The sequence below is a fragment of the Apis florea genome, unplaced genomic scaffold (assembly GCF_048593485.1).
Source record: "Apis florea isolate Af1SG1 unplaced genomic scaffold, ASM4859348v1 contig_3370_pilon, whole genome shotgun sequence".
Classification (NCBI taxonomy): domain Eukaryota; kingdom Metazoa; phylum Arthropoda; class Insecta; order Hymenoptera; family Apidae; genus Apis; species Apis florea.
In genome coordinates, this window is record NW_028256747.1 from 478,308 (window position 1) to 506,217 (window position 27,910).

The 27,910-nt window shown below is 34.3% G+C and overlaps 7 protein-coding genes across 14 annotated transcripts in view; 2 read left to right on the forward strand and 5 right to left on the reverse strand.

The window, feature by feature from the left end:
- Positions 1-6,845: 6,845 nt before the first annotated feature.
- LOC105735847 (calcium and integrin-binding family member 2) lies at positions 6,846-8,642 on the reverse strand. 2 transcript variants are annotated; one of them, XM_086912233.1, is made up of 5 exons: positions 8,512-8,642; positions 8,328-8,448; positions 8,046-8,223; positions 7,517-7,752; positions 6,846-7,360 (listed from the first exon to the last, which is right to left on the reverse strand). In XM_086912233.1, the coding sequence occupies exons 1-4, from the start codon at positions 8,595-8,597 to the stop codon at positions 7,535-7,537; spliced, it is 603 nt and encodes a 200-aa protein (XP_086768359.1). In that variant the 5' UTR covers positions 8,598-8,642; the 3' UTR covers positions 6,846-7,360; positions 7,517-7,534. The 2 variants fall into 2 exon arrangements, with proteins under 2 accessions (XP_086768359.1, XP_012343742.1); XM_012488288.2 differs by lacking the exon at positions 6,846-7,360 and having other exon boundaries at positions 7,483-7,752.
- Positions 8,586-11,491, reverse strand: mst (misato mitochondrial distribution and morphology regulator). Of its 3 annotated transcripts, none has more exons than XM_086912231.1 (6): positions 10,872-11,239; positions 10,700-10,780; positions 10,153-10,602; positions 9,255-10,071; positions 9,098-9,176; positions 8,586-8,760 (listed from the first exon to the last, which is right to left on the reverse strand). In XM_086912231.1, the coding sequence occupies exons 1-6, from the start codon at positions 10,947-10,949 to the stop codon at positions 8,664-8,666; spliced, it is 1,602 nt and encodes a 533-aa protein (XP_086768357.1). In that variant the 5' UTR covers positions 10,950-11,239; the 3' UTR covers positions 8,586-8,663. The 3 variants fall into 3 exon arrangements, with proteins under 3 accessions (XP_086768357.1, XP_086768356.1, XP_003694930.2); XM_086912230.1 differs by lacking the exon at positions 8,586-8,760 and adding an exon at positions 11,475-11,491 and having other exon boundaries at positions 8,793-9,176; positions 10,872-10,967; XM_003694882.4 differs by lacking the exon at positions 8,586-8,760 and having other exon boundaries at positions 8,793-9,176; positions 10,872-11,413.
- Positions 11,492-12,024: 533 nt separating this feature from the next.
- On the reverse strand, positions 12,025-13,984 carry LOC100873049 (G patch domain and ankyrin repeat-containing protein 1 homolog). The gene is made up of 3 exons (XM_086912232.1): positions 12,793-13,984; positions 12,419-12,647; positions 12,025-12,334 (listed from the first exon to the last, which is right to left on the reverse strand). Exon 1 carries the CDS (start codon positions 13,982-13,984, stop codon positions 12,845-12,847), a length of 1,140 nt encoding a protein of 379 aa, XP_086768358.1. The 3' UTR covers positions 12,025-12,334; positions 12,419-12,647; positions 12,793-12,844.
- Positions 12,025-15,124, reverse strand: LOC147656989 (p53 and DNA damage-regulated protein 1-like). Of its 2 annotated transcripts, none has more exons than XM_086912234.1 (3): positions 14,862-15,124; positions 12,419-12,647; positions 12,025-12,334 (listed from the first exon to the last, which is right to left on the reverse strand). In XM_086912234.1, the coding sequence occupies exons 1-3, from the start codon at positions 14,862-14,864 to the stop codon at positions 12,165-12,167; spliced, it is 402 nt and encodes a 133-aa protein (XP_086768360.1). In that variant the 5' UTR covers positions 14,865-15,124; the 3' UTR covers positions 12,025-12,164. The 2 variants fall into 2 exon arrangements, with proteins under 2 accessions (XP_086768360.1, XP_086768361.1); XM_086912235.1 differs by lacking the exon at positions 14,862-15,124 and adding an exon at positions 14,101-14,331.
- Tim10 (translocase of inner membrane 10) lies at positions 15,094-16,528 on the forward strand. Of its 3 annotated transcripts, none has more exons than XM_003694887.4 (2): positions 15,094-15,740; positions 16,050-16,528. In XM_003694887.4, exon 2 carries the CDS (start codon positions 16,224-16,226, stop codon positions 16,497-16,499), a length of 276 nt encoding a protein of 91 aa, XP_003694935.1. In that variant the 5' UTR covers positions 15,094-15,740; positions 16,050-16,223; the 3' UTR covers positions 16,500-16,528. The 3 variants fall into 3 exon arrangements, with proteins under 3 accessions (XP_003694935.1, XP_003694934.1, XP_012343731.1); XM_003694886.4 differs by having other exon boundaries at positions 15,098-15,836; XM_012488277.3 differs by having other exon boundaries at positions 15,112-15,832.
- A 305-nt stretch (positions 16,529-16,833) lies between these two features.
- Rcc1 (Regulator of chromosome condensation 1) lies at positions 16,834-19,369 on the reverse strand. 2 transcript variants are annotated; one of them, XM_003694880.4, is made up of 6 exons: positions 19,238-19,369; positions 19,047-19,130; positions 18,317-18,696; positions 17,836-18,202; positions 17,476-17,748; positions 16,834-17,352 (listed from the first exon to the last, which is right to left on the reverse strand). In XM_003694880.4, coding segments are annotated over exons 1-6 (1,296 nt in total). In that variant the 5' UTR covers positions 19,239-19,369; the 3' UTR covers positions 16,834-17,161. The 2 variants fall into 2 exon arrangements, with proteins under 2 accessions (XP_003694928.1, XP_012343728.1); XM_012488274.3 differs by having other exon boundaries at positions 18,317-18,807; positions 19,238-19,360.
- Positions 19,370-20,495: 1,126 nt separating this feature from the next.
- The window catches only part of LOC100863025 (kin of IRRE-like protein 3), a 118,202-nt gene continuing 110,787 nt past the window's right edge, over positions 20,496-27,910 (forward strand). The window contains exon 1 of the mRNA XM_003694891.4: positions 20,496-20,905. Within this exon, the coding sequence (XP_003694939.2) occupies positions 20,848-20,905 (58 nt within the window). The 5' untranslated portion in view covers positions 20,496-20,847. The remainder of the gene's footprint in view (positions 20,906-27,910) is intronic.

Here is a 27,910-nt window from a genome sequence, read left to right on the forward strand (position 1 = left end):
AACTTGGACCGTTGGCACGAAAGACGGCCGTTACCGGGAGAAGACTATAGAAATCGGTTCGCACCTGCCTGGCCCTGTAAAAAGAAAAACCTACCCAGAACCCCCGTGAGCCCCGAGGTCTAAAGTAAGTTTATGGATGTCTCGCCCCTTATTCGTGACCGTCCCGGCACAGGTTTCGAGTTTGAGAGATTTCCAACGCTCCCGCGTTTTCTTATAGGGATTGCTGCTTTTCTCCGTGCCGATTTCCTTCACAAATATTTCGTATTCTCTTTCATTGTGTTTGTGCTCATTGGCCAATACCGTCGTGTACCGTGCACAAAGTTTTTACGAAGCCTTGTCCGATCCAAGCTTGCAGATCACGCGTTGAAATACACGGTTGAAATATCGGCGATGAAATTGATTTCAAAAATTATCCTTCGTTACGAAATGCGGTGCTTTGAGATCCACTTCCACGATAGTTGTACAATAATATCCGCAAAAATTCTATCTTCTATTTTTGCAGAATCGTTCCATTCGTTATATGTTTCGTTATACAAAAGCTGAAGAAACTTCTTGAACTCATTCGTTTTCCCCAATCTTTTTCCAATTAATTTTTCCCGCCTCGATAAACTTTTGACACTCTCGTATCATAAACATGCGCGGAAACGTATCCTCGATGCGATCGACAAGTCTTTTAAACCTGTTTCGTTGCAGAGGATAAGGAAAAAAGAGATCGCGGAACAGAACGAATAAACGTGTTGATAGCTTCACGAGAGAATTTAGTCTAACGTTTTCTAAGCGATACCGTTTCACATTTCCATACGATTAGGAATCTGAAAGGCTAATCCGCCAGGTTAACAGCTTCATTCTGTTTAAAGTTTAAAGTTAACGATCTTCGAAAAACTGTTGTACCCCGATCGAATTCCGCGATACGATTGAGTTGATGTTTCCATATAACAGAGAAGAGAAGATATTTTGTATTAATATCTCGATTTAATATAATATATATATATATATATTAATATAACGTAATATTTTTTTTTCTAATATAAATATTATACTCGATCGAAAAAAAAAAAAAAAAGAAAATGAATTCGAAGTGGATTAAAAGTACACGAATATGGCGTTGTCGAGAAATCGACATTGCGATTGCGGGTCTGGAAGTGTTGAAGTCTCCGAACGACAAGATAAGTTAAGAACGTTTTATACCGTATTCCTATGACTCTTCGTACAATTATCATAATTTTTTCGCGTGTTAATTTGTTCGCATTTTTTCAGGACATTGAAGGGGAGAAAAGAGACTTGGAGATAATTCGAATTGAAAAGAGTGAATGGGAAAGAATGCAAAAGGGGAGAATCTAATTATCACGCTTATACTGGCTGCGAACGGAAATCCCATACGTTTGAAGAAAAATCGAGATCGTTCCGAGTAGGAGGAGAGTTCACGAAAAAGTTTGGAGAGCAAAGAGAAGCTTCTGCCGAGAGAATGACTCGAGGCAGAACACCGATGATGTCATCGGTCGGCGGATACTCGCGCCTACGCTTTTCTCTCTACCAGTTTCACTGGCAGGGATACCGCGTGTGCTCGTTCTTGGAGCCACTCTACACGAAGACCCAACCTCCACTACCGATTCCCCTTTTCGCTTCTCTTCTTAGCTGTACCTTTCGCTTCTCTTCTATCCACTGGCTCGAGGTCTCTCTACACTTCGTATCGTACGAGGACGAGGGGAGCGATATAACGTGCCGAGGACATGCTCGATTCTACCTTCATGCCAGTCTACATTGCCGGTATATACCGGTTATGCAGATGGAGCTTGGTCTGGACCCCCTCGGCAAACCCTCCAACAGAAAATCTCATCTTATTCTTCTTCATCATCATCTTCTTCTTCTGTTCTTCTTCTTCTTCTTCTTCTTTCTCCTCTTCCTTCTTCTCCTCATCATCGTCGTCATTATCATTATCATCGTCGTTATCATCATAGTCATCCTCATCCTTCGTTGTCATCCACTTCTTCTTTCTCTTTTCTCTCCTTCGTCTCTCTTCCCTCCTTGTTTCCCACTTATATGTTAAGCCGTCGTTGCACTTTCCGTCTCTATCTCACGACAAGCAATGTTCCTTCGCCTTTACACACGATCATCCGGATATACTTACGCTCGTTCGTCCCTTTTTCTCCATTTTTCTGCTCGCCCTTCGCTGTTTCGCTCCGTCTCGACTTCTTCGCGGCCGTTAAAACAGTTAAGGTACTATGGTATGAACGAAGATTGCACAGCTTTCTCGAAGTTATTTACAGACGGATTTTTCCCCTCGAACAGGTATTTCGCTTGATAGCTGGTAAGCCAACTCCAACAGAAGTTGGAAAATAAAGAATTCCGATCGATCGATCCATCTATCCAAGATCAACGCGATTAAGGAATTACGCGATTATTAATCGATCGTAATTTTTCTCTTGCCAATTCTCTTTTTCTTTCTTTTTTTTTTTTTCTATTTCTTTTCTTTTCTTTTTATCTTCATCCCTTATAATGTGTAAATTTGAATTATTATTTTTCATCGATATCATCGATCAACAATTTTAACGAAGCAAATAATAAGCAGAAGAAAGAGTTATTTCGTTGGCACTATTCTCAGGTGCGACAGATCCTTTTTGGGGAACACAATAGCTTCGTTGATCGCGAATCAACTTCGCAGTTGAAAGAACTCCGATTAAATCGCCGCCATCTACAATCACCCGTACCTGTTTGCGGTACCTCGTTAAAATCGACACGACTGTTCCAATCCTCTTCTTTCGGACCTATTATATTTTCAAATATTCCTTCGAAAGAAATCGTAATTGGACGAGATAAGTAAGAAACGTCTATAGTTGTTTCACTTGTTAAAAGGTAACATTTCTAAACTCATTGTATCGCTATGAAACGATCGCGTTCCTTCGAAAATTTCGCGTCGATTCAAAAGAAATACGAAAAGACATTGTCGTATAATCATAATCATAATATGGAAAATTTTTCTTAACACATTAATTAAACAAATTTTGTCGCGAGCGCATCGAATAAAGCGTCTCCTTTGACAAACTAGGTCCTGGGACGGCATTACCACGCTATAATGTCACGAAGATCGTAATTATTCGATGTAATAGGTCCCTTTTAAGTAGTTGCGGATAATTCATTGCTTTCGATTTGACCGACGCAAAAGTCAAGACGCTGAATTATCACGACAACGAGGGACAACGTTACCGAGTCCTCCATTTCGTAACCTCTCAAATGACTAAGAGCATTTACATCGATAACAATATCTATGAGAACTTTCAAATAGTTATATCACGCGTATAATTCGATTTTTTTTTCTTCTTCTTTTTTTGCGCACGCGTGTCGTAATCACATTTCGAATTAAATTACGAAAAATGTTTTAGACGATGCTTGAACGTTGATCGGTCGTGCGAAGAATCAAGGAAAAACCGGTTGAAAAATAAAAAAAGAAAAAAAGATTTCGATAAAGAGAAAGAATTAAAAAAATTAAAAATTGATGTCTCGCGTGTTTGAAGTTTATTTGTTGATATCAAGAACGTGAGTTATTGTGCAAATAATTGCCACGGTTGTCTACACTTGTCACGATTGCTTACAAAGTAAGGCGTGCTGCTCGCGACGATTACGTCTTTGCAAACAAGACGGAAAGAAAAGGGATAACGATGCATCTTTTCACCGAAATTCGAAGAAAACTTTGAATAGCTAGTAGCGTGTATCTCCCGCCGCAAAACAACGTTACGTCATGCTTCAGCTATACTAACAAGCTAAAAGCTTTTCTTGTTTCGCAAATTATATAGTTTAGATTATTTTATACTTTATATTTGTACTCGTCCTTTCTCTCTCTCTCTCTCTCTCTCTCTCTCTCTCTCTCTCTCTCTCTTTTCGTTTTTTATTCTCGCTTATTTTAAATCGGTAAAAGTCACGCGTTTATTTGCCAAAAAACGTGGAAATCACATAATATTCCATGGACAATGCGAAGGTTTTCGAATGCACGAAACGTTCGTGGAATAAATTTAGGTGGTACTTGAGCGGAAAGCTGATCCACCGGACACAACGAGTTGCGAAACTTCTTTGACTATCGTCATGAAATTTTACTCGGATCAGTACCTCCTGTACCGGTTCACCATTTCGAACTTTAAACTAAAAAAAATAGAGATATTAAATCGGAGGAACGCGAAAGTAAGTATCGGAGAATATCATTGGCGCGAGGGCAAGCCCAGGAATACATAGATGGAATATAATTGTGCGTGCATTGCGAAACTTTGCCGGATAATAGAGCGCGTACAGATCCCTGGCAAACGTTCGTAGAGAACGGTGAATCATTTATGCGGAACGGAGTCCAACACACGGGAAGATTGCGCATGCATTGGTTATGTATCTTCTTAGAGGAGCTATCGTCGTATTGTCAATAGGATAACCTCACAGTTTTGCGAATATTTTTATCAGCTTGTTGTCCATATAAAGGAAATAATCGAGCGGTTGCAATTACCTTGGACGATTGCAACAGAATCAGAAGATAGATTCGTGATAATATATATATATATATATATAAAATAGCTGTCTGCCAGATTTTCCTAATCGAACGTTCAAAATGCATAAATTGCATTGGCGCGTAAATAGATCACGATTCGAGAATGGATTAAGGAATGAAATACCGGTTGGTTTTTTAATTCGTACAAGCAGTGGACATCGAAAATTAAGGAGCAGCAGGTACTTGAGGGAACGTCAAAAAACGGTGCTCGCCTCGATTACAAATCTCACGGCGAAGATGTTCGAAGATAGCGAAAGAATATTCGAGCACCCCAATGGGGCCCATTAGGATCCAAAGGTAGTTGGGCCAGTCCTCTATCTGACTGTCCTTCTTTCTCTCTTATTCTCGATGAATCCATGGTAGAGGAGGCGGGGGATGGTTGGCCGGTCAAGCCACATTCCGTTGGCCAACCGGCTCCTTGGAACCCTTCCTCCCCCTCTTTAGTAGACGGTTCTCTATATACAAGCTCTCGCCTTCTTATGCACCACTACGATATGTGCCCACAAGACCGCCAATATTATTTCGACTAGACAGCGGTCGACTCGACGCAACCTTGTCAGAGAGCAATGCATAGGTATCTGCTTTCACAGAGTGAAACGTTACTGGGAAGAAAACCTCAAAGGTCGAGTTTAACGCGCATACTGCATGTTTGCTCACACCGCTTCTCAGAAACTTCTTTTGTTATTCTCAAAAAAACACAAGTAACGTGACGTTCCTCATTTTTACCTATTCAATTCGATTCGATTTGTTCGTGTCATGATTTTTCTCGCCTCGATTGCTTAATTTTCTCATTCTATGCCTATTAGTCATTCGTGTTGTAATAATATACATATATATGTTTTTACGCGATATTATCAAATCATATTTTAAATTTTATCTTCATTTAAAATTTTGATTTCGTGATCAAAGAATCGAAAAAGATACGATGAAATTATTCTTAATCGATTTTTTGTTTTCGTTTAAAAAATATTTTCTTCGATTCAAATTCCAATGATTGCCAGTAAATATATATATATAAAACTTGGATCATTTTAACGAATATCGAATCGCGGGCATCATGTATCCCGGAACCGTGCAAGTATAAATATTTCGAACGAACAATGTCGCTGTGCGATCGTCGGGGTCGAGGTCCCGAGGAAGGTTCGAGAGAACTCGCCCACGTAGGGTGTTGTAAAAGTTCGGTACGAATCTGCCCTCCGCCAACCACCTTCGCCGCTATCATACGCTCCAACTACTTCCCCTCTTCTTCCATCACTCCTCTTAACTTCTCTTTCATCTCCTTTACTTGTTCTCCCTCTTGCAGTCGTTTGCTCTCACCACCTGCGATCTCTTGCCCTCTCGTTCCTTGACTTTTTTTCTCGCTTTTACCACGGATCTCCTCGTCCTCGTGCTTGCGCTCAAATACGCCAAACGACGGAAACCTCGATCGTTCCATACCCACTCGTCGTAATGCATTGCGTCGCGTCGCATAGCGTCGCACAGGATCGACGAGACCCAAGAATATAATACGGATACCTTGGCATGGAAGGTGGTTGGTCGGCTAAGATGTTTAAGGGGGAGACTCTCCCGAGAGCGGTGATCCTCCGCTGAGAGAGACCGCAGAAGCGAGGAATGAGTTGAGGAGGTGAGGAAGGGGGCTCATGCGCAGAGGGTGTCGACGGTGGACTCAAGAGGCAAGGGGGCTTTCTCGGACCCCGAGGGCCTCTGGACAAGTCAGCAAGAAGAACGGCAGGGATGCAAGCGGGGAAGAGAGAAGGATGAGAAGTGACCGGATGGCCTTGGTCCCAAGACTTGGTTAGTTACTGTGCGGCCGACTATAACTGGTCGAGAACTTCGTAACACACAGGGCGGTATCTTCGACTTCGACCGCTTTTTAAAACAACCGCGATATCATGTAACGTATTACAGATACAAAACTAACCCCTAAACATGGATCATACCGTGCGAAACGGTCATCATCTTTACTGAAAATGGTGCATAGTGTATTTCTTTCTGTACATTATATTTAGAATGACGCACAATAATCATAGTCTTTCCTTACTTCCTTTTTCTTCTTCGTTTAAACATGACCGTATCATTATTGCGGTAATTTCCTCTGATTTGCAATACTTTTCTTAGGAACATGAAATTACTCGTTAACGCGATGAAATAATAATGTTTCAATTATTTTTTTTAAATCTTCATCTTGAAACAAAACGTTCAAAATAAATCAAATTTTACTGCGTAAGTTCTTTCTTCTGGTTTTTTTCTCGTTGATTTTTTTTTTTTTTTTATAAATATATAATCGTGGGACATTTTTAAATTGGAACAGGAACAAAAGTATAAGAATAATTATGACTTATTTATTAAATAAACAATTTAATTGCGTTAGATGAAATGAGATATAAATAGAATGAAATTGCTCTTCGTCGCTTTCTATCTCCATTTTCATCTAATGCAAAATTAAATTACTTATAATTTAATCATTTTTGATCCTCGGAATTGATGTCCCACGAATAATCTTGATTATCTTCGTATAAAAGATGTTATTGGAAACTTGACTCGCAAACTTACAGGAGGTTTCTGTCTGGAGTGAAAATGAATGGCCTGGTTATTTAGTCAGCATTGCTCGTTATTGCTCAACAGGGGCGACTTATGGAGCCATATAAGAAAGTATATCTGTTACTCGCAAGAAACTATATGCTAGCGCTTCACTAAGCTTGTATAGATTCATGGAGTTAATAATTATTTTTCATGAATTTGCAAAACTTATTACTTATTACTTAAAGTACATGTAACGGATAAAATATCAAAGATGTATAATCTGTTTTCCAAATATGCCGAGTATCTCTTGATCTGAAATTCACGAATAAAAGAATGTAATTTTGTATATACAATAATATGTTATAATTATGTATAATATATGTATAATATGTATAAATATATGTATAAAAATAAAAAGAGCAAATAAACGTGAATTTTCATTAACTGGCAGTAAATTTTATTTTTTACTTTCGAAAGCAATGAGAATTAAATTCTTATATGAAAATTCGCCATGAAATCCGAGGCCCTCGTTACGACATGTTCGAATTCTAAGTAAGATAAAACACCGTCGCCATCAATGTCGCTTTCCTCCAAAATTTTTCGACATACAGTAGCCACTTCATCGGTATTCAAACCATCTCGAACCAATTGTCGACAGGTACATTCCAAATCGCTCATTCCCAATACTCCATCTTCGTCAAAATCTATTCACAAAAAATTATGAAATATCGTCAAGATTCAAAAATAAATTAAAGTAATTGATGAATAATAATCAAATCAAATTTAATTGAAACTCATTTGAACCAATTGAATTACAACATATAATTGTAATTCATTATAAGTATTCGCGAGAAAATCGATAATCCTTCTACAAATATTAAGTCTCTCGTATAATACGAATATCGTGTCTAGATATAGTATATATTTCTGATTCAATAGCTATAAATATGAATTCTTACGATTGGTCCTATTGTTTGATTTAGATTGCGGTTCATACCATAAATCTTAAAGGCATAAAAGACTTTCAAATCCCGTGGTGCCTGCTCCGAAAAAACCGACATCATATCAAGGAATTCCTCAAAACAAATTCCTTCGTTTGACCCTTCGTGTGTTGATTGGCTCGAATTTTTGCAATTCGTAAATACCTCTGAAATTCGTTGTCTAAACGGATTTTCCTACAACATTATGAATTTTTATTCGTCGTATGTCATGGTGGGAAATTCAAATTGAAAACAGATTCAATATTGTACAAAAATTGTGAAAAGATTAATCTAAGCACCTTTAACTCTGGTATCCGTGTTAAACAAGATAGTGGTATACGAAGTGTCGATGCTTGTTGAGGTGTCATGGATCGTGGAACTGTTCCAGGATTTCCCATATCCCGAAACCGTTTAAATATTCTAGAAATATATGGATGTAAGAATAGATCGATAATTATATATATTATATGTGTATGTATATACCTTAAGATTTCTTTGCGAGTAAAGAAGGTGCAATCTTGATAATCTTCTAGTTGTTCTTCGGTAAATGTAGCTACTTTATTTCCCATTTTAATTAATAATAATAATGATATACAGATAATTTTTTTTATCTGCGTATTATATCAGTGTTTCATTTACCGGTTAAAGCTTACAACTGAATTTTCGCACTTCCAATGTTCAATACGAAATCTAATAATAAGGGTGTGTCTGGGCGCTCCCACTTTTAAGAACCTTTTAGTCAGAAAGTTGAGGAAAAAACTTAATTAGCAGTATACATTTACTTTTTTTAATTAATATGTCGTTGTGTCGATTTTCTTCTTGCAAAATATGTTCACGATTATAATTACATATGTAATAAAAATGAAATACAAAATAATAGGGAATTAAGGTTTTTACAAAAGAATATATGTAATGTAATATGAATAAAATTAGTAATATTTAAATGTAATGATCTTCGTAATTTTCTTTACAATCGAGCAAATGATTAAGACATTCATTAAATTCATCTTCTTCCAAACCAGAGTCTGTAAATACATGAAATTTCTTTATATTCTTTATTTTACTTAACTGATTATGTAAAGACTCATACATTGCACCAAGATTATTTCCACTATGTAAACCAGCCATAACAGGAACAGATTGTACATCTAAAAATAAAAATTGATGAAAATTTATAAATATTAAATATAATATAAAAAGATTTTATATGATTTAGATAGACATACCTGTTCCTGCTAATAATCTCCAAGGACAATCAATAACATCTCCGGTTTCAGTAATATTATTATTAAAAATCTTTGGATATGGAAATTTTATGTTCAATGGTAATGAAATATTTGATAAATACGTTGCTGATGCATGACTATTACATGATAAATAAAGCATCATCATTTCATGTACAGTAGAACATCTATATGCTGGTTTTGATATTTGTTTCATTGCATAAGAAATAGGTCGTTTTAATCTTTCTTCAGAAATTCCTCGTAATACTATGCTTTGCATATTTTTATCCATTGATATATCACAATTTGGTGTCAAACTTGTCCACAAATGTCCTTCAAAATTATCAAGTACATCGATTAAATCTGTTTTTGCAATCATTGGGAATGGTAAAGTTAAACTTGTTGCGACTGCTTTTCTACCCATTTTATTAAGATCTGCGCACAAATCGGATAAAACCACGTTTGGATATTCTTTTCGTCTATATCTAATAGTTAATGTATCCAAAGCAGTTGCTAAAAGTACACTGCTATGATATTTTAGTTCAGAATTATATGTTAAATAGTTGAATATTCGTGGATCTCCAATTTTTGGCCAAGCAGTTTCTGCACAACAAAGTGGACTAAATAATGAAGCATGTTCTCCTAAATGTTGCCAACACAAAGCTGTATTAAGTATCTTAATCATGTTGGATGTGGAAGGTTCAGACTTTTTACTGTCCATACATGGAAATGACACTATACTTTTTCCATATTCATCTCTTAAATATTGTATGCATGATGCTCCAATTCCAGCAAAACCATCCACAGAATCTAGAATTACCTGTAATTTCAAAATATTATCAATATTTTAGGATAATATATTATAAATTATAAACCTACATAAGTACAAATAATCACTTACCTGAAAACCTTGCATTAAATCACATTCTTCTACATATGCTCTTATTCTTTCTGAAAAATCATCTGAAAATTGTTCCGTATTCCATAAATTACTTCCATAAGTAAAAACATTAAATGGATGCATTGTGTCATTGTGTCTATATTGTTTAATGACATTCACTGTTCTAGGATGAAATCTAGGTAATAGATAATCTACCCATGAATCAGTATTATTTTCCAAATTAAATGATGTTGATGCTGAATCTGAAGTTGTAGATGGTTCATCTAAACTTTTAATAAACTGAGGTTTATCAACTGTTTCTTCTTTCAAGATCTCCACTTTTTCATCATCCCATAAAGATTGTTGAACTTCTTTTGATTGAGTATCATACAAAGAGCCTTGTTCTTTCAAATATCCAAATGCTCCTTTCAAATCTACAAGCAGTAATCTAGGAGTATAAGTAACTTGTTTCTGAAAAAAATTATAATTCAATTAGAAAAAAATTATAAACTTTTATATTATATTTTTGAAATATATTGAATTATATTGAATTGAAATATATTTATACTTTTAAATTTTCACCCTCTCTATACAATACATCATTATTTATTTCTGATGGATTATCAGGATCATAAGAGAAATTAGTTTCCTAAAAATATTTAAATAAAGATTAAAAATTATTGAATATTATATTATATTTTATAATCTTGTTATCTTACGATTAATATATTCGAAAATACCTGTATATTCCACCAATGAGCACCAATAAAATTGGAATAATGGCCTAATTGAATAGTTAATATTTCTCGACATGTCATTTTATATTATGTTGTAATCTAAACTTTTTATATGATTAATTATATGAAATATGAAAATACGGTTATATACACGAAATACACGTGTATTATATTACGAATTTATTATTTCATACAATTTATAAAGTATACATAAATATATGTATTATTAACAAAATATTACAATTTCTTAGATAATAAAATGTATTAAGTTCAAAATAAGTCAATTCAATTTCACTAAAAATTATTAAATACGTTTCTGTTGTCTAAAAGATGTCTAAATTTGCTTCCATACTATTACTACTAACATGTATGTTTATATTTTATGGTAAAATATATAATGTTATAATGATATACGATAAATACATAACATTTTTCAAAGGATGTAAAATAATATATACTTAAATCCTTAAATATAATGCTATGTTATTTAAAATCGTATTATATGGGACAAAGAATTGTAAAAAAATAAGGTTAAGTTTCAAAAACTAACAAAATTATATTGTATTGTATATTTAAGTTAAAATTTAATTAATAACAAAAATTTACTTTTTGAAACAAATAGATTTTTTTCTGAATAAATAATAAATTAATTAATATAATAATGGTAATATGGTAAGTAAATTAATATGATAAAGTTAAAATGACAGATAGTGTTATTCAGGATATAAAAAATATTATATGCGATAAAATGAAAATACAAAAGTAATAAAAATAAATTTAAAATATAATATATTATATATAATTCATATTATAAATTTTAATAATTTTATTATATGAATGTGTTAAAATTCAATATTCTAAAATTTATCTTATTCTTTTTATTTATTTTTATCTTATTTAATTCAAGATTAACGAAAAAGATATTAAAATGTTTCTATAATACATTTTCAGGTTGTGTAAAAAAAATTTATAAAAAAATATGATAATTTTTTATAAATTTACATAAATTCAAATTAGAAATTGGATTGAATCATTTATATTTTTATATTTATAAAATATTAAAAAAAATTTTTTGAATTAATAAATCAATACTTACACATATATAAATATTATAATGCTAAATGTTATGGAAAAAAATTTAGATAAATTATCAAAATTACTTAGTAAATAATTATTAATTTTAATTTTATAATATTTTTAACATATTTTTATAATATTGTATAATCTAATATATATAATATAATATAATAATATATTATTCCTAATATTTTCTTATTCTATAAATCTTAGATATATTTAAGAACTTTGACCCAAAATTTGTTTTATTGCTGACATTTCTTTATAAGACATAGGTTCCAACATTAAACCTGGAACAGATGGATTAAGTTCTAAATCTCTTAATTCATTCACTTTAACTTTTAAATTACTTCTTAACTTATTGATTTCTATGTCACATTCTTTTTGATCTGTAATATGAAAAAAAAAAAAAAATGTAATTAATTCTCATTCACTTTCTAAAATTATAACAGAAAAATAATAAATGAAAATACCTTTAATAAGTAATTCTTCTGCAATTTTGGATGGCATTTTAAGCAATAATGGTCCAATAGTTATCCAAATTTTCTCACAATTCTCTTTCTGCAATGCCCTCATTCCAACTCTATCATTATTTCGTCTTTTATCCAAAGCAATTATTTCTTGTCGATCAGTAAGAATCTCACCTGCTTTTTCTTCCACTTGTTGTATATGTTTCAAAGCCTTCTGCTGATCAAATTTCATCTGCAACAAAAATTATGATTAATTATTTGAATATTATTGTATTATAAAATGTATAATAAAATGTTTCTATAAATAATGTTATAATTCTTAAACTGAATGATAATAAAAGAAAAAACGTTTAAAAAATATAAAAAATCAAAATTACATTCTATTCAGTCTTAGAAATATTATCAAATATTAATCATTTATATATTATTTTAAGACAGAGCGATACGTAATGCTTTCTCTCTTCTAACTTCCCTATCAAGTAATTTTTCTCTATCTTTCTTCTTCAAACATTTTTGCTTAAATGTTTTAAAATCACTAACTGCTGCAGGATCTTTAGATTTAAAATGAGTCACTCTGTATTCTTTTTTATTACATTGTCCTAGTCCTTTTCTGTCAAATTTTAAATAAGTTTTAACAGGATATTTTATTCCTTTTCCTGTAGGACCAAGACCACCTTCTTCATCCCATCCACAATTTAATAATATTTTATAACCTTTATTTTGTTTTGATATCCCATACATTGTGTTTTTTAATTTTGGTTTACTATTGAAAATATGAAGTGTAGATGTTTCATGTTTCTTCCAAGTTGTTTGGTAAAAATTAGTCTTACAAATTTTACAATAAAATCCCTCATTGAATCCCTCCTCTATGTTATCATTATCTCTACATATATTGTCGTTATAATTTTTTAAAAGTCCTACAGATTCTGATTTTATCTTTAAAGTATCTGCATTTTTTTCTGAATCATTCGTATCTCTTTCTTGTAATGTTTTGTTAGATACAGATTCTGATTTTTTCTTAAGTAATGCAACTATGTTCAAATAATTTTTTTTTAATGCCAATTGTGCCGCAGTAAGACCAGATTTCTCTTTGGCTTTTCTATTGGCACCAAGATTTAATAAAAATTCTATAATATCCAAATGACCACAATATGCAGCTGACATAAGAGGAGTCCAACCAAAATCATCAGTCAAATTAACATTTTCCCATGTTACATATGTTGATAAAAATTTTAAGTCTTTTTGTTCTACTGCTTTTAATATTGCATTAATTGTCACTTTTTCCTTAGCAAACTGATTCTTCTTTATTTTTTCATTCGACGAAAATGGTTTTGGTATTGAATTGCGATTATTTAACGTTTTTAATTTATGTTTATTTTCAGATTGTAAAGTCATATCACTTGGTTCAGATATAATTTCTTCATATGCCTTCTTTGCTTCATCTCCTTTAAAACATAAACAATGATCTTTCTTTTCAGTAGATATTGTTGAAATAGTATCGCAAGTTTCTCGAACGAATGTTTTCCATGTAATATCGATATTATGAGTAAAAAAATTTTGTTTTAACATTTTATATCAATGTTTAATTTTAATTTTTATATATTAAAATTAATATTATAATTAATGACAGAGATTTATAGAGATATTATAACATAAATTAATTTTTTTAATGAAACAGCAATTACCTTTATAATCACTGTAAGCAAATAAGTAAATCAGTAGTATTTTTATTATCAATTAAACCATTTCATTAAATTAAAATCATTAATGAGACACAAAATAAATTTATCATCTAATACATTTCTTGTTCCACGTTATAGAGACTTTTTTAAAAGTTTTTTTAACCTTTTCAATATTGTTTCTAACTTTATTGATTTAATAGAATAGCACTACATGAGAAATAGCCAATAGAATGCTTCGATGTTCAATCTTTTTCCATATATATCGAAATTATATAGAAAATGAAAAGCCTTTGTAAAATTTTCATAGAACACTCCTATTTAATTTTTTTGTTACTAGAATTAATAGTATTAATATCACGAACGAGGAATAAAACAAATTATTTAATGGAATATAAGATAAAAAAAAATTTAATAGAATTTTTCGTGTTCTAAAATATCAATTATATAAAAAATGAGAATGTTTGGTATGCAAAATATTCTTTGTATTTTTAATTACGATACAATTAAAATAATATCAATTTGTAAAATTTTTTCATAAAAATAGATTTAAATATATTATAATATTAAATTTATTTATATCGTACTTCCTTTTACAATTATAAATATTAGTTATATACAAAAAGTCGAAAATTTGATGAAAAGAAAACATAAAATTAATCAAATATTGAAATCATGTTTTGAAGATATAAATTTTATAATGCAAATATAACACAAGACAAATAAATAATAGAAGAAAAGATGGTTAAAAATTATGGAAACATTACCATTTTTAGAGTACCGTAGATAAAACTTATATAAATAAATAAAAAACAAATAATAGAAACATAGAAATAAAAACGAATTAATTGTCAACGCTATCTCTTAATTATTAAAGACATTTAGACAGGATAAAATATAGTAAGAATTAAGGATTAATGCCATCTTTCCAATATATTTTTGACATTCAAGAGATAGTATTGATGATTAATTTTTATTCTATCTTCTCTTTGCTCTTCTAGTATTTGCTTTTTTTCTGTTTAGTTTCATTTGCGGTATTCTAAAGATGGCGGCGATTTTACAATTTTCTTTCTATTTCTAACTTCCGTTATTTATTCTACTTATCCATACTTGTTTAATAAAATTTACACGCTCACTCCGATATTTGATTAAGTTTAATAATTTTTTTTACTGAAATAATAATAATATTTAACCAATTATATTAATTTGCTACGTACACTTTTTTAAATAAATCTTCTTATCAAGTGTTGAAATTATTTTATTCGCTTATTTTATTCCATATTGATTGAAAATAATAATATTTAACGTAAATTATTATTTCAAATAATTTTTTCAATTTAATTTTAATTTTAATTAATATGTAACTTTTATTTTTATATTTTTATTTTTTATATATGCACATCATGCACATTTATTCTTTTTTTATTTTATACATGGAAAGTAAATTAAAAAGTATTATTATAGTCTAACGACATACATTTTATAAATTTTTTTTGAATTTAACGTTTCATAATATGTTTCATAATATGTAATGTTCTATGATCTATGTTGTACGTTATCTATGGTAAAAATTACATGATCGTATTTTACTTAGTCACATGATCGCATAATAGCGTGGTCACAAAGTTATATGAATGAATGTACAGGTATATAAACAATTAATTTTTATTATAGAAATATTTTATGACACTTAAAAAAGAATGGCTTTACAAAATTGTACGAAGATAGCGATTGGATGGTAGGTATGTAAATGTAAGATATTTCAATCGCTGTTCTATCGTAATAGCCGTTTTTTTGTGGTTAACTTTTTACATAAGAATCGTGTACTTGTATTTTTTATTTAAAATTTAGTAACATTTATTTTTCTTTGTATTTAATAATGTATAATTGTTATCATTAATTATTTTATATTTAATCTGATTTTGAACTTAGTAAGTAAATAATCTTTTTTACAGGTTTATATCTGCTGGAATAGGAGTATATGCTTTTTCAAAAGCAAGAAAAGATATAAATGCAAAAAGATTTAAAAATATGAAAACGAGACAGTTCAATATCTCTAATAATAATTAGACTTATTTGTGCATTTAATAAATAATTGTAAAATAATAATTGATAATTGTCTAAAAAAAATGGCTGGATTACCTCAGTTTAGTGAAGAACAGTTGAAGTTAGTACGAGACATAGAAATAGAAATGATGACTGATATGTTCCATCGTATGACAGCAGCATGTCACAGAAAATGTATTCCACCAAAGTATACTAGTTCAGAATTAAGTAAAGGTGAATCTGTATGTCTTGATCGTTGTATTGCTAAATACTTGGATGTACAAGAACGTATTGGAAAAAAATTACAACAAATTTCTTTGCAAGAAGGCAAAATTGTAGAACAACCAAAATTAAGTTAAATCAAAATAAAATAGTTTATTAAGAGAGATATCAATGGAAATTTTATTTTTATTCATTCTATCTAATCATTTTTTTAAGATTTCAATCTTTCTAAAAAAGGATAATTAGTAATTACATTTTCAATTATATTTATTATAAGATTAAACAATTTTTAAAAACATAGAATAAATTATAATAACATCTTTATTCTGTATTTAATTATACAATGTGAATAAAATTTAAATATGATTCAGAATTAATTAAATACTTAATATTTTGAAACATTAATAATATAAGTAATAAAACTTAATTCAGGTCTATATAACAAAGATACATTTTTTTAATAATATATAATTCACAAGTAGAAAAGTGTTTTATTTCATCATAATACAATCAAGTAGAAAAAATAACAATGCAATCAAAAAATCAGTCGATATATTAATTATATAAACACAATGATGCAATTTTTTTTAGCACAAAAAAATTATGTACAAATATAAGTATCGTCTTATCATCGAAATTACGATACATCTTCAGAATTAGTTTTATTTGTTAGTTTCTCCTTCAATGTAACTTTTGCTCAAGGAGAATAAAAATCATTAATTCCTTTTTCCCTTCGTTGTCCAAATTATTATCACATATATGAAACACTTTAAATTTAAATCTAACAAGTCATTTAATATTAACCAGCTGTTTTTTCTTTCATTGGATGGATTGTTGCTAATGTTAATGTATGCTGACCTCCACCCGCGACTCGTACTACTGTTTTACCTTCCAATTGTTTTCCTTTGACTAGTGTAGGTTCTTCAACATCCTCTTCTTCTCCTGTACCTAGCTGGCCACTTGAACCCATACCCCATGAATATAAATCTCCTATACAAATATAAAAAGATAAAAATACCATATATTTAACAATATAATAATAATAATAATAATAATAACGAAATATAAGAATAACGAAAGATAAATAATAACGACGTTAGCAAAGAATGCTACCTAATTCAGTGACAGCAAAAGATTGGGCACTGCCTGCTGCAACATCAATACATTTAAAGGAACTTAAATTAGGAACTAGTGTTAATTCTTTTGCATCCAAACAATTAGAACCAAGTCCAAGACGTCCATATTCTTTACGGCCCATAACAAATACTTGACCAGAATCATCTAAGGCAATAGTATGATGCTGCCCGCTGCTAATATGCCTCCAAACTTTTCCACTAAATGTTTTTGAAACTTGTGGATGAAAATGAGTTATAGGATCTTTTAAGCCTAAAAATGGTTATTTGGAATTACTTTTTAAAAGAATTACGAACTTTTATACACTCTTCTATTCGTTAATATTTTATTTCAACTTACCAATTTGATAATAATTATTTAATCCAAATACATATATATCTCCCTTTTGATATTCTTTAGCAAATGTACAATATGTTCCAGCCCAAATATCATCAAATTCTAATTTTTTAGTAACTTTAAATTCAACTAAACCAGGAGTTAATAAAGGACCCATACCATGACGGGTATTTCTACTAGCTGTTCTAGCAGCTACTCGTCCCAATTGACCTTGTTCTCCACAACCGCATGTATATACATGTCCATTTTTATCAAGTAACACTAAATGATCAGCACCAGACGCTATTTTAACTATGTTTACATTAGGCAGTATTTCTATTGGAAATCGTTCATTTCCTTTTAATGTTAGACCCATAGTACCATGAGAATCCTTGAGGAAATAAATGAGTTATTAATATAAATATTTTAATATTAATAACAATGCAAATAAGATAATAAGATTTAAGATAATAAATTTATATTTAAAATGTAAGGAAAATTATACCCTAAAAGAGCCCCATGCAAAAACTCGTCCATCTTCTAATAAAGCGGCACTATGAGAATCTCCAGCTGTCACTTGAATAGCTTTACTTGGTAATTCAACGGAACCTGGTTCAGTCTCAGAACCATCCTTAGATGTATCTCGTCCCAATGCACCTTCGTCATTGCATCCAAATGTTAATACTTCTCCGGTTTGTCTTAGGCACACATTGTGCATACCACCAGCTGCTACAGATATTATATCTTGATATCCAGGTACAACTGCTGGTCGTGTTTTTTCAACAACTTCTTCTCCTAAACCTAGTTGTCCAACATCGCCTTGTCCAAATACTAATAATACGCCGCCAGTCGCAGATTGTCGTAAATCGGGTTTCACAACTAATTCTGTGAAATGCATGCAAATGTCTAGTACTATTTTATGGTATTTGGTTTAGAGAGGTACAATTATGTTTGTGCCGATCCACATTTACCGCAGGACACGTAATATTCGCGGCACTATAACAGAAAAATTATTACGACGGTTTCACGAAATTTTTTTACCTAAAAAATATTAATTTATTTCTAACTAGCAATTAAAAGGAAGCAATAATTATCGATCGTGAAACACATTGTCTAAACATATCCATGTGCTTCGCGGTTATATATTTCGATCAAATTTTTCTCGGCTAATATATTTTTCGACGCAAAAAATAAATTGTAAAAAATAACTTAATACTGACGAAATAATAATTTACCTTGTTTTTTCCTTATCTGTTTTGGCTCTCGTGGGCCTTTTGCAGAATTGTGAGCTGGCCGTTTTGTTGCTTTCCTTGGCGGCACTAAAAGTATACCAAGGTTATGTTTACAAATATGTGTATAAAATCCTTTTTATGACTGTCACGTATGGATAAATAAGCGATTTTAATATCGCCACTTATATACGTACTACTTTTTTAATATAATTGTTTTGTAAATGGAATATATAGCGCCTTGTAATCAATTGGCGCCAAAAGTTACAATGATGCTGACCTCGCGACTGTTGCGCAACTCACGAGAGGCGCTAACGTCTGGCTTACACAGAAAACGCGTCACGTTATTATCGTCGGCTGATTTTCAACTATAGACTTCACTTCCGATATACAAAACATAATTCTCCTAACGGAAATTTTATCCCTTCCTTTTTAACTATTTAATACGTATGTGCACGTAATACGTATGAAAATACGTTTTGATCCGGTTTATTTGGGACTTGCTTTAAATTAAAAGACAAGCATTTAATTGTCAATAAGAAAAACAGATTATTTTAAGTCAGTCATGATATTTAATAATAATTTAAGTATATACGTATGTTTATATAATTATCATAAATAAGTATTTTATTTTTTATTTATTGCATTTACATATTTTCAGTGATGATATTGATGATTTTATTATGTTTAGAAAATTACAATAATTTTTTTTTTATCATCGAATCATCTAAGATCTAATTTGTAAATATTAAAATATATAAAATATTTAGTAAAACAAGTAAAAATTTATATATTCCTTGATAGATCAATAATTCATTATAAAAGTCTATTATAATTATAAATTTCCGTTACGTCAAATTGCTTATCATAGTTTTATCTAATCGTTGTATCATATTGTCTTATTGTCTCATTCTTTCCAGGAATGTTTGCGGATTTGGCAGTATGGATCAAATATTTTTAAACAGGATTTCGTGATAATATCGTGAAACGTAAAAAGAGAGAAAAATAAAAGTGACGAATGAAATAAAAAAAACGTGTTAAACTTTTAACTCCATGATATTTGATTTGAAGGGAATGGCAGAGTGGAAATATTATTGGAAGGAAATGGGGAACAACTTTGGGGAATAGGCTCTATTATACAACGTGCAATCATTTCTCTCGACATGCGTTTTCATCACAGTGTTCCAAATTCATTCAACACGACGATTTCGATGCAAGCTTCGAATTATTCCATGTCATGAATAATCGTCATTTCATATTAAAGTGTGGATTCATGCGATTCATGATACGATTCATGCTAAATCGCAAATTAAAAAAAGCGAAGGGATACTTCGTCTAAGTTGGCCCTTTTTGATCCACGATATGTCTCGTAGACAGTCGACGAGAGAGGGAGTCGGACAGGGTGAAGAGGGAAGGGGATGAATTTGAACCAGAGGGGGCTGGCCGTTGTTATCAGAGGGGTCAGATACGTTGGTGCGCGCCAGTCGAAGCCGAGACTTCGTCCGCGCAACTTCTCGTGGACCTTGTCTGTCGAACGGTCTTTTCCGTTCGAACTCTTTCGACTCGACGATTCACCATTCGTGTTCCCTATTCAAACCTCGTCGTCATTTATTTTTTTCTTTTAAAAAAAATCACGAGAAAAATATGTCACACGATTATCTATAACATGTTTGTTCGTAATCGAAGGAACATTTAAAATTCGCGGGTTTGTGTTTACATTTGAATCACGTTCGAACAACAATCGCAACAGTTTGAAATCGAGAGTTCTGCGATAAGGAGAGCAGTTCATGTAGAAAAATCAAGAATCATGACGAAAGTGCGCCAATACAGATTTCTTCCGCTTCTTGTGCATATCCTTCTTGGCGGTAAGTTTGAAAACATTCCTTTTTCATCGTTCCATCGTTCCAGTTGAAATGTTCGTTTCCTTCTTTTTTCTCCTTCTTTTCTTTCAAGCATTACGAAGTAAATTTTAAAATCCAACCGAATGTTTTAGATTTTTTTTTTTTAGATTATTACGCGTATCGAAAATTTGCGTCTTTATATTTATTGTTATTTATTTATAAAATACTATTGCTATCCTCGGTGTAAAAATATTCAGATCGCGTAAATATGCGTAACATGTGAATACGAAAATTTTTGTTCATTTCGATTAAAGCGCAACGCGCTCAAAATTGATCTTTTGTCCAAAAATCAAAAATCCTTAAATCTTTCCCCTCCGTGAATTTGCTCGCGAAAAAACTTAGCCCTTTTCGAGAAGATCCGTTCGAAACTCGTCCCTAATCGAATCGATTAGATCATGATCATGCACACGGGAGAGCCATTCTCGCCGCTCTCTCAATCAGACTAAGTGGTTTCTCAAATGCAAGAAACTGCGCATCGTTTCGCCAAGTTTACACGTGCTTTTAACAAGTACAATACTATTGTCGGGGGAAAGCATTGAACGACGAAGAAACGACGGGAAGACTCGACGTATTCTTGCATTTTCTAAATCTTCGAGGAGCGTCTTTTGCCCCCCCCCCCCCGAAGAACCGTTACCTTCGATATCGGATATTTTCGAGAGATCCTTGCTTTCGATTTGCAACGCTTTTCCAGAGATCCATCCTCTATCGCTCTTTTTGCTTCTTCAACTTTCTTCGCAATCTCTCACGATTTTTTACGATTTAGAGACAAGTGGAGAAAGAAAATAAGAAAAAAAAAAAAAAAAAAGAGAAAGACAAGCGACGCGTACAAAGACGCACGATGGCACGTAAAAGCGAACGAAAGAATTAAGAATTTCGATTTTGTAAGACGCGATACGAAAATTCGGTGGAAAATACGCGATAAAAAGTGAACGAAAATTCACAGGAAACGCCATAGCCGCGAGTATAAATACATATACATAGAGGGGCAGGGGGCCAAAGCGAACGGGCAATCGGCCTGTGAAAGCACGAACAAAGGGATCGAGCGAAACAAAGAGAGAGAGAGAAAGAGAAAAAAATAAATCCGCAACCCAGTTTTCTCGTTATCAATCATTCGGCCGATATTTCGAAAGTACGAGCGTGGCCGATGGAAAATCCGCGGGATGAACGCTACGGGATGGAGGAAACGTTTCCGGTAATTCGATAATCGTCCGGAGTGTGGAGGAAGGGAAGGTTAACCGACTCGGCCATGCCTCGCAAAATTCTGTTTCACCGAGAATGTTCGACGGAACACCGTGGCGAAATATCGTGGCGTATCGTGGCCGGAATGGAAAGGTGATGAATTTATTCGAATCGTGGTTTCGGATTCCCATTCCATCCGTGATTTCTCTCTATCGCGCGCTTTTCGATTTTTATCGACTAATTGCTCGACGAATCGATCGATCCTACATCTCTCACCGGAAAACTTTCCAAAATGGAATGGAATCGCGTTAAACGTCTCGATCTCGAGATTCGATTTCTTCTCCCTTTGGGAGAATCGTTTTTTTTTTCTTCCTTTTTTTACGCGTTACACGTATGCTCGACTCGATCGAAAGAAGCGAAGGGAAGGGAAGGGAAGGGAAGAAGAAGACTAGTTGCAGGTGCGTACAATATCGGGGAGTGGAAGATCGAGGAGACTTAATTAATATCGAGGAGATACTTGGTGGCTTAGGATCGGATTACTCGTTCGAGGAAATCTTTCGAAGAGAGATGGGAGGGGGCGCCAACTTTTCCCCTTTAACTAAGGAAGGAGAAGCGAGAAAAGCGGGAAAAGAGGAAAGAAAGAGGCGGAAGACGCAAGATGGAAGGAATAGCGATCAGCTATTTCCACCTCGAGGACTCGTTGAATATGCATGAAACAATCGCATATCTCATGCAATTAGCCGAGGCAAATCTTTTTCCTTCGTTTCCTTTTCTCTTCTGCTCCCGTCTTTTCTTTTTTTTTTTTTTCCCCCCAACTTGTTCCCCCATCCTTCTCCTCGTTTCGTTCGTTTCCCCTTATCCTCGAGGTGCAGAAGGAAAACTTGACTCTAATCAGTGTGCATTTGCAATTTTCGCGGACGGTACCCACACCACCCCCCTCAGATGCAAATTAAATCGCGCCAATTCACATTTTTCCATCGATAAACTTCTACCATTTTCTACCTCCAGTGTTTTCCCCCCTTTCCCTCCTGTGCATGTGACCATGTTCTTCCTCCTCGATATTCCCCCCCTCCCCGCCCTCCCTCCCTCTTATATAATTAAAGAATTCCGTCCGCGCCAATTTTTCCTACTAATTTGCCAGGCTTGATTTTTCCAAGTGGATCGAATCTAAAATCTTCCAGCACCAGAGATTGGAAAACGATAGACAGTGGCGTTGTTGCCACGAAATGACTGGGGCTCGTTTAAACATTAACCAGTTTGGAGCGTGCTTTAATGTCTCTTCTCGGGGAAGGAACAAAAAAGAAAAAAAAGAGATAGCGAAAGAGAGAGAGAGAGAGAGAGAGAGAGAGTTGTCGCGGCGCGAAAACACGTTCCGTTGACTCGACAAACATTTTGTTCGCGGTCCTCCACCGATACCTCGTTGCCACGGATCCCAAATGCTTTCGCGTTTTTCTGGGAATCTCGTTCTTTTTTTTTCTAAGGAGAGAGAGAGAAAAAAAAGGCGGTCTTTCCTTTTTTTTGAGAAAAAGAGCACTCCGCGACTCGGTGTGTTCTCAGAAAACATTCATACTCGGAGCGATGCTTGATCGAGTTAAAGTTATTTTTACGCGGGTCTCGCTTGTCTTAACCAATTGTCTTCTCTCGTAATTTGCATGCATATCCGCTCGAAGAATTTTTCAACATTGGTCAACAATTTGTCAACGTGTAGCGACATAGTAAAATTGTGAAAGATATCGTCGAGAAGGAAAAATCAAGTTTATTAATAAATTGAGACGAATAAAGATAGCGAAAAGTTAGAGTCGGAATAATTTTTGGAATCGGTTTGAATATTCTTGGAAATCAGGAACAAGATTAGACGAGTTAAACAAGTGGACCATTCGAGCACGCGTAGAATATTAAAGTGGGCTTTGTGCTGGTCGGCTTTCCCGTTAACGAGTATTAATTCTCGTACGAGGAAATATGGGTCAAAAGTTGGTGAAACGGATCGAGCGGGATGAGACCGCAGGGCGGAGTTAGGGCACAGTTTTCAACTAGTTTTAATCTGTCCCAAGTTTAGTTTGTAAGTTTGCTTTGTCACATTACCGCGTCCAACCTCAAATCCACATATTTTCCATCCGGTATTTTCTTTACGGTATTATCGTTCACAATCGATCGCAACGATAGCATTTCACTTTTCCAGGATGAGTCGGGAGAAAGCGAAGAACTCGAACGATACGATCATTCGCATGATTCCATGTTTTTCTCGGTGGATGTGATGCTTTCGAACGTCGAATATCCGAGAACATTAGAACAACGTCTGCCAAAAGACGTTCTCCGGCAGAAATGCATTCTCGAAACGACGACGAGGTATCGACTCGTCCCTCGATTCGCACAGATTTCGATTCGGATGAAAAGAATCGCGAGTCGCGACGGCGCCAAAAACTCTTTTCGAACTTTGATTAAACGAGGCGTGCTCCCAAGAATCCTCTCTCCCCCTATTCTTTGCTCCGTATGTTAGTCTCTCGTATAAATTTCGGATCATTCCCTTTGAAACACCGAGTCAAGACAAAAGCGGTCGAGTCGTTGGAAAGGGCAGGCTTTCCCCCTTTGTTCCTAGATACGACACCAGCCATTTAATAGACCGTACCTTTTTCCACGCTTCCCTTCCATCGCGAAATGGACACGTTTCTCCCGTCTCGACTTCGTCCTTCCTTCTTTCCTTCCTTCCTTCCTTCCTTCCTTCCTTCCTTCCTTGAAAAGCTTCCTTTCCGAAGCAGAAGCGGAAAGAAACGAGGATAGATGCGCGATCTTTGAACGATCCCGATTTCTCTTTTCACGTCCGAGTGAAAAATAATCCCGGAATCGGAAATACGCGGCGTGAGAAAACGGTGGAAACAATTACATGGGGACGGGGTTGGACAGAATTATACGGGAGCAGAGGGTGGAATATGGCGTTATCCGGCGTGTCCGGTAATTTGAAAGTCTAATGCGAGCTAGAATGATTTTTCTGAAAGGGGTCGCGAGTGTTTCGCTTCGTGCCACCTGTTGGGGGGGTGCGAATCCCATAAACTCTCCCTCCGGTCTAGCCTTTCTCTCCGTAAACAATTCCAAGCTTTTAAGTAATTGGAATACGCTCGTCTTGGAAACGGTTCAAACAATCGGATTCTCTCCTTTAGAGCCACCGCTCGTTTTGTATTCGTACCCGTTCCACCAACCCTGCCACGGGACGTGGCGAATCTTGTATTCGATTAGCCTGGATCTCGAGAACGGGCGAGCCAGATAAAACGTCCCTCCACGTGAATCGAAAAGTAGGATAGTTTTTCTTCTAATCCATTAACCGTACGTTGCTACGCTTCCACTGTTATCCCACCCTTCCGTTCATCCCTCGATCGAAAGAAATTCCTCTTCTCCTCTCCCTTGTTTCACGTCGCCCCGATTTTAATGAGAATCGTATATATAATCGATTGTAATCCGATTGTAATTTCGATTTTCGCCATTTCGGATCCCGCGCGTTTCGCTACCAGAAAATACCGAATCCACCAGGCTTTCGTGTTAATCAAGTAGCGGTTTTAAACGGCTTGTTCGGTTTACGCGGCCGGCATTATTCTCCCGTCCATTCGTACGCGCTATTTGTTTTGTTCTGCGATGAAATACCTTCCCCCTCTTCCCGCCATAAATCGAGATGTGCCTGTCTTGTCCCGCGATATAACGAATCGTCGTAAATTAATGCATCGAGTAGGGGGAGGAGGGGACGATTAGTGTATTAATGTTCGGGGATCGTGAGTGTGATGACTGTGCTCGAAAATATTCACGTGTTTTTTGAAACGAGAGGTATATTTTAATTATAAAGTTATGGATGAAGGGATCTGTATTGATTTCGTTCTTTATATATTATGTAAAACGTAAAATATAATAAGAAAGTAGATATTGATGATCGTCAAATTTTCTAGAATTTTATTTCAAAAATAAATTTCAAGTGTTGTGCGTGTTTTTAATTTTAATTTTTTTTTTTTTTTTTTAAATTCGAGACACTTTCAAACGGATTCGATTTCTAGGATGATATACGGTGAATTTTTTTTTTTATAGAAGCGTGTGCTGGAAATTCGAGGATTTTCACATGGTATGGAAATAAATTGCGAAATTACAGAGAACGTGAAAATGTGATACAATTACCCAAGATCGTTATTTTAACTTAATTTTATCGCGCGAGAATCCTTTTACACGCGATCCTTTTTTCACTCCTTTTCAAAAAATCATTATAAAAATCGAGTCTCGTCTAAGCTGACTTCAACCCTTTGACATTCTTCCCTTCCACTATCGCGAAAAAATTACTACGTGCCATTCGTTCCTTTTCGTCGATTTTCCCTCCCCTCAAATCGTGCAATCCCATCCCTTCACGAAGTAATTTTCAACGAAGAGCGGCGTGTCACGATACAACGGCTCGATAAATGTCTTTGCGCGGGATAAATTCAAATAGATGCCTCGTAAAATAGTTGTCCATCCTTTTTTTCCTTTCCTTTCTTTACGCCCGCCGCGGTTTTATAGCAGCTCTCGACCACCCAACCACCGACATAACGGCCGAGGAACGAATCAGAAATCAGAAACCGCGTCGTCGAAGCGAACGTCGAGAATCGTAACTTCTACTTTGTCGGCTCGACTTCGACTAACGCCTCCCAACCCGGACCAAATGTTTCGATCGTGCACTATGTTTTCCATTTTCTCTTCCTTCCCTTCCTTCTCCCTCCCCCTCTCCAGGCACGATGCAACGCCGCATTTCGAAGATATATTCTCCGGAGATGGAGATCCGGTTGTCGCGACACACGGAGTTTATGTTCAAGAAAACTGTAACTGCAGTTTCGAACTCGCGCCACGTGCCGCTCGACGAGCCGCAACAGCTGAGCAAACAATCGGCACACGCGATGTATCATCAGGGTGATCCTTGTGTTTTCCGCGATACAGGCGAATAGGAAATGGAATCGAAAAGTTTCGTTCGGGGGAGAGAGATCGAATCGTCCAAATTTTGCGGCTCTCTCTTTCGAAGAAGAAGAAGAAGAAGAAGAAGAAGAAGAAGAAGAAGAAGAAGAAGAAGAAGAAGAATTCGAAGAATTTCGTGAATTAAACGTGCGTGAAAGTAAATCGTTGTTGTCGAGATAATAGCCGGGGAGTGGATTTGGAGGAAGGAAGTTTACGCGATGGCGGGGCGGGATTTAAAGTTCTGAGGGGAGGTTGCAGCATATTCTGTCATAGTTTATCCCCGTACGTGCATCCCCTGCTCCCGTTTCGGGCAGCTGCAACAGCTGCGCTGGCCCTGCGCCGTGTCACTGGGAATTACGACAATTTTGAAAAACTGTTTTCGCATGTTTACGCGACCGCTTGTACCGGTTCTGGAGTCGCGGCAACCCATCCCTCCGTTGCCTGCCCTCCCCCCCTCCTCCTTGTCTGGCTGTTTTCGATGCAAATCGTCTCCAGTTGCACGAACACGGGATCCTCCTTCTGCGGAATTTCAAATTGCAACGTGATCTACGAGTTTTCTTCGCTTCTCTTAACTCTTCGACAGGATTGTATCGATCGATATGGGTGTTTGCGCGCTATCTGAAACGCGTCTTCTGGAACGATAATCCTGGAGTGAAAATCTTTTCTAATCGAACTATCACCAGTTTTCCAAATACACGTGTATTTATTCTCGTATTATTTTGCTCGTTTTGCCTTTTTTATTATATAAAAGATACGATTAAGAATTTAAAAGATGATGATTTCTTATGCTAAAAAAAAAAGAAAAAAAAAGTAAATTAAAACTCATAAATCCCTTCG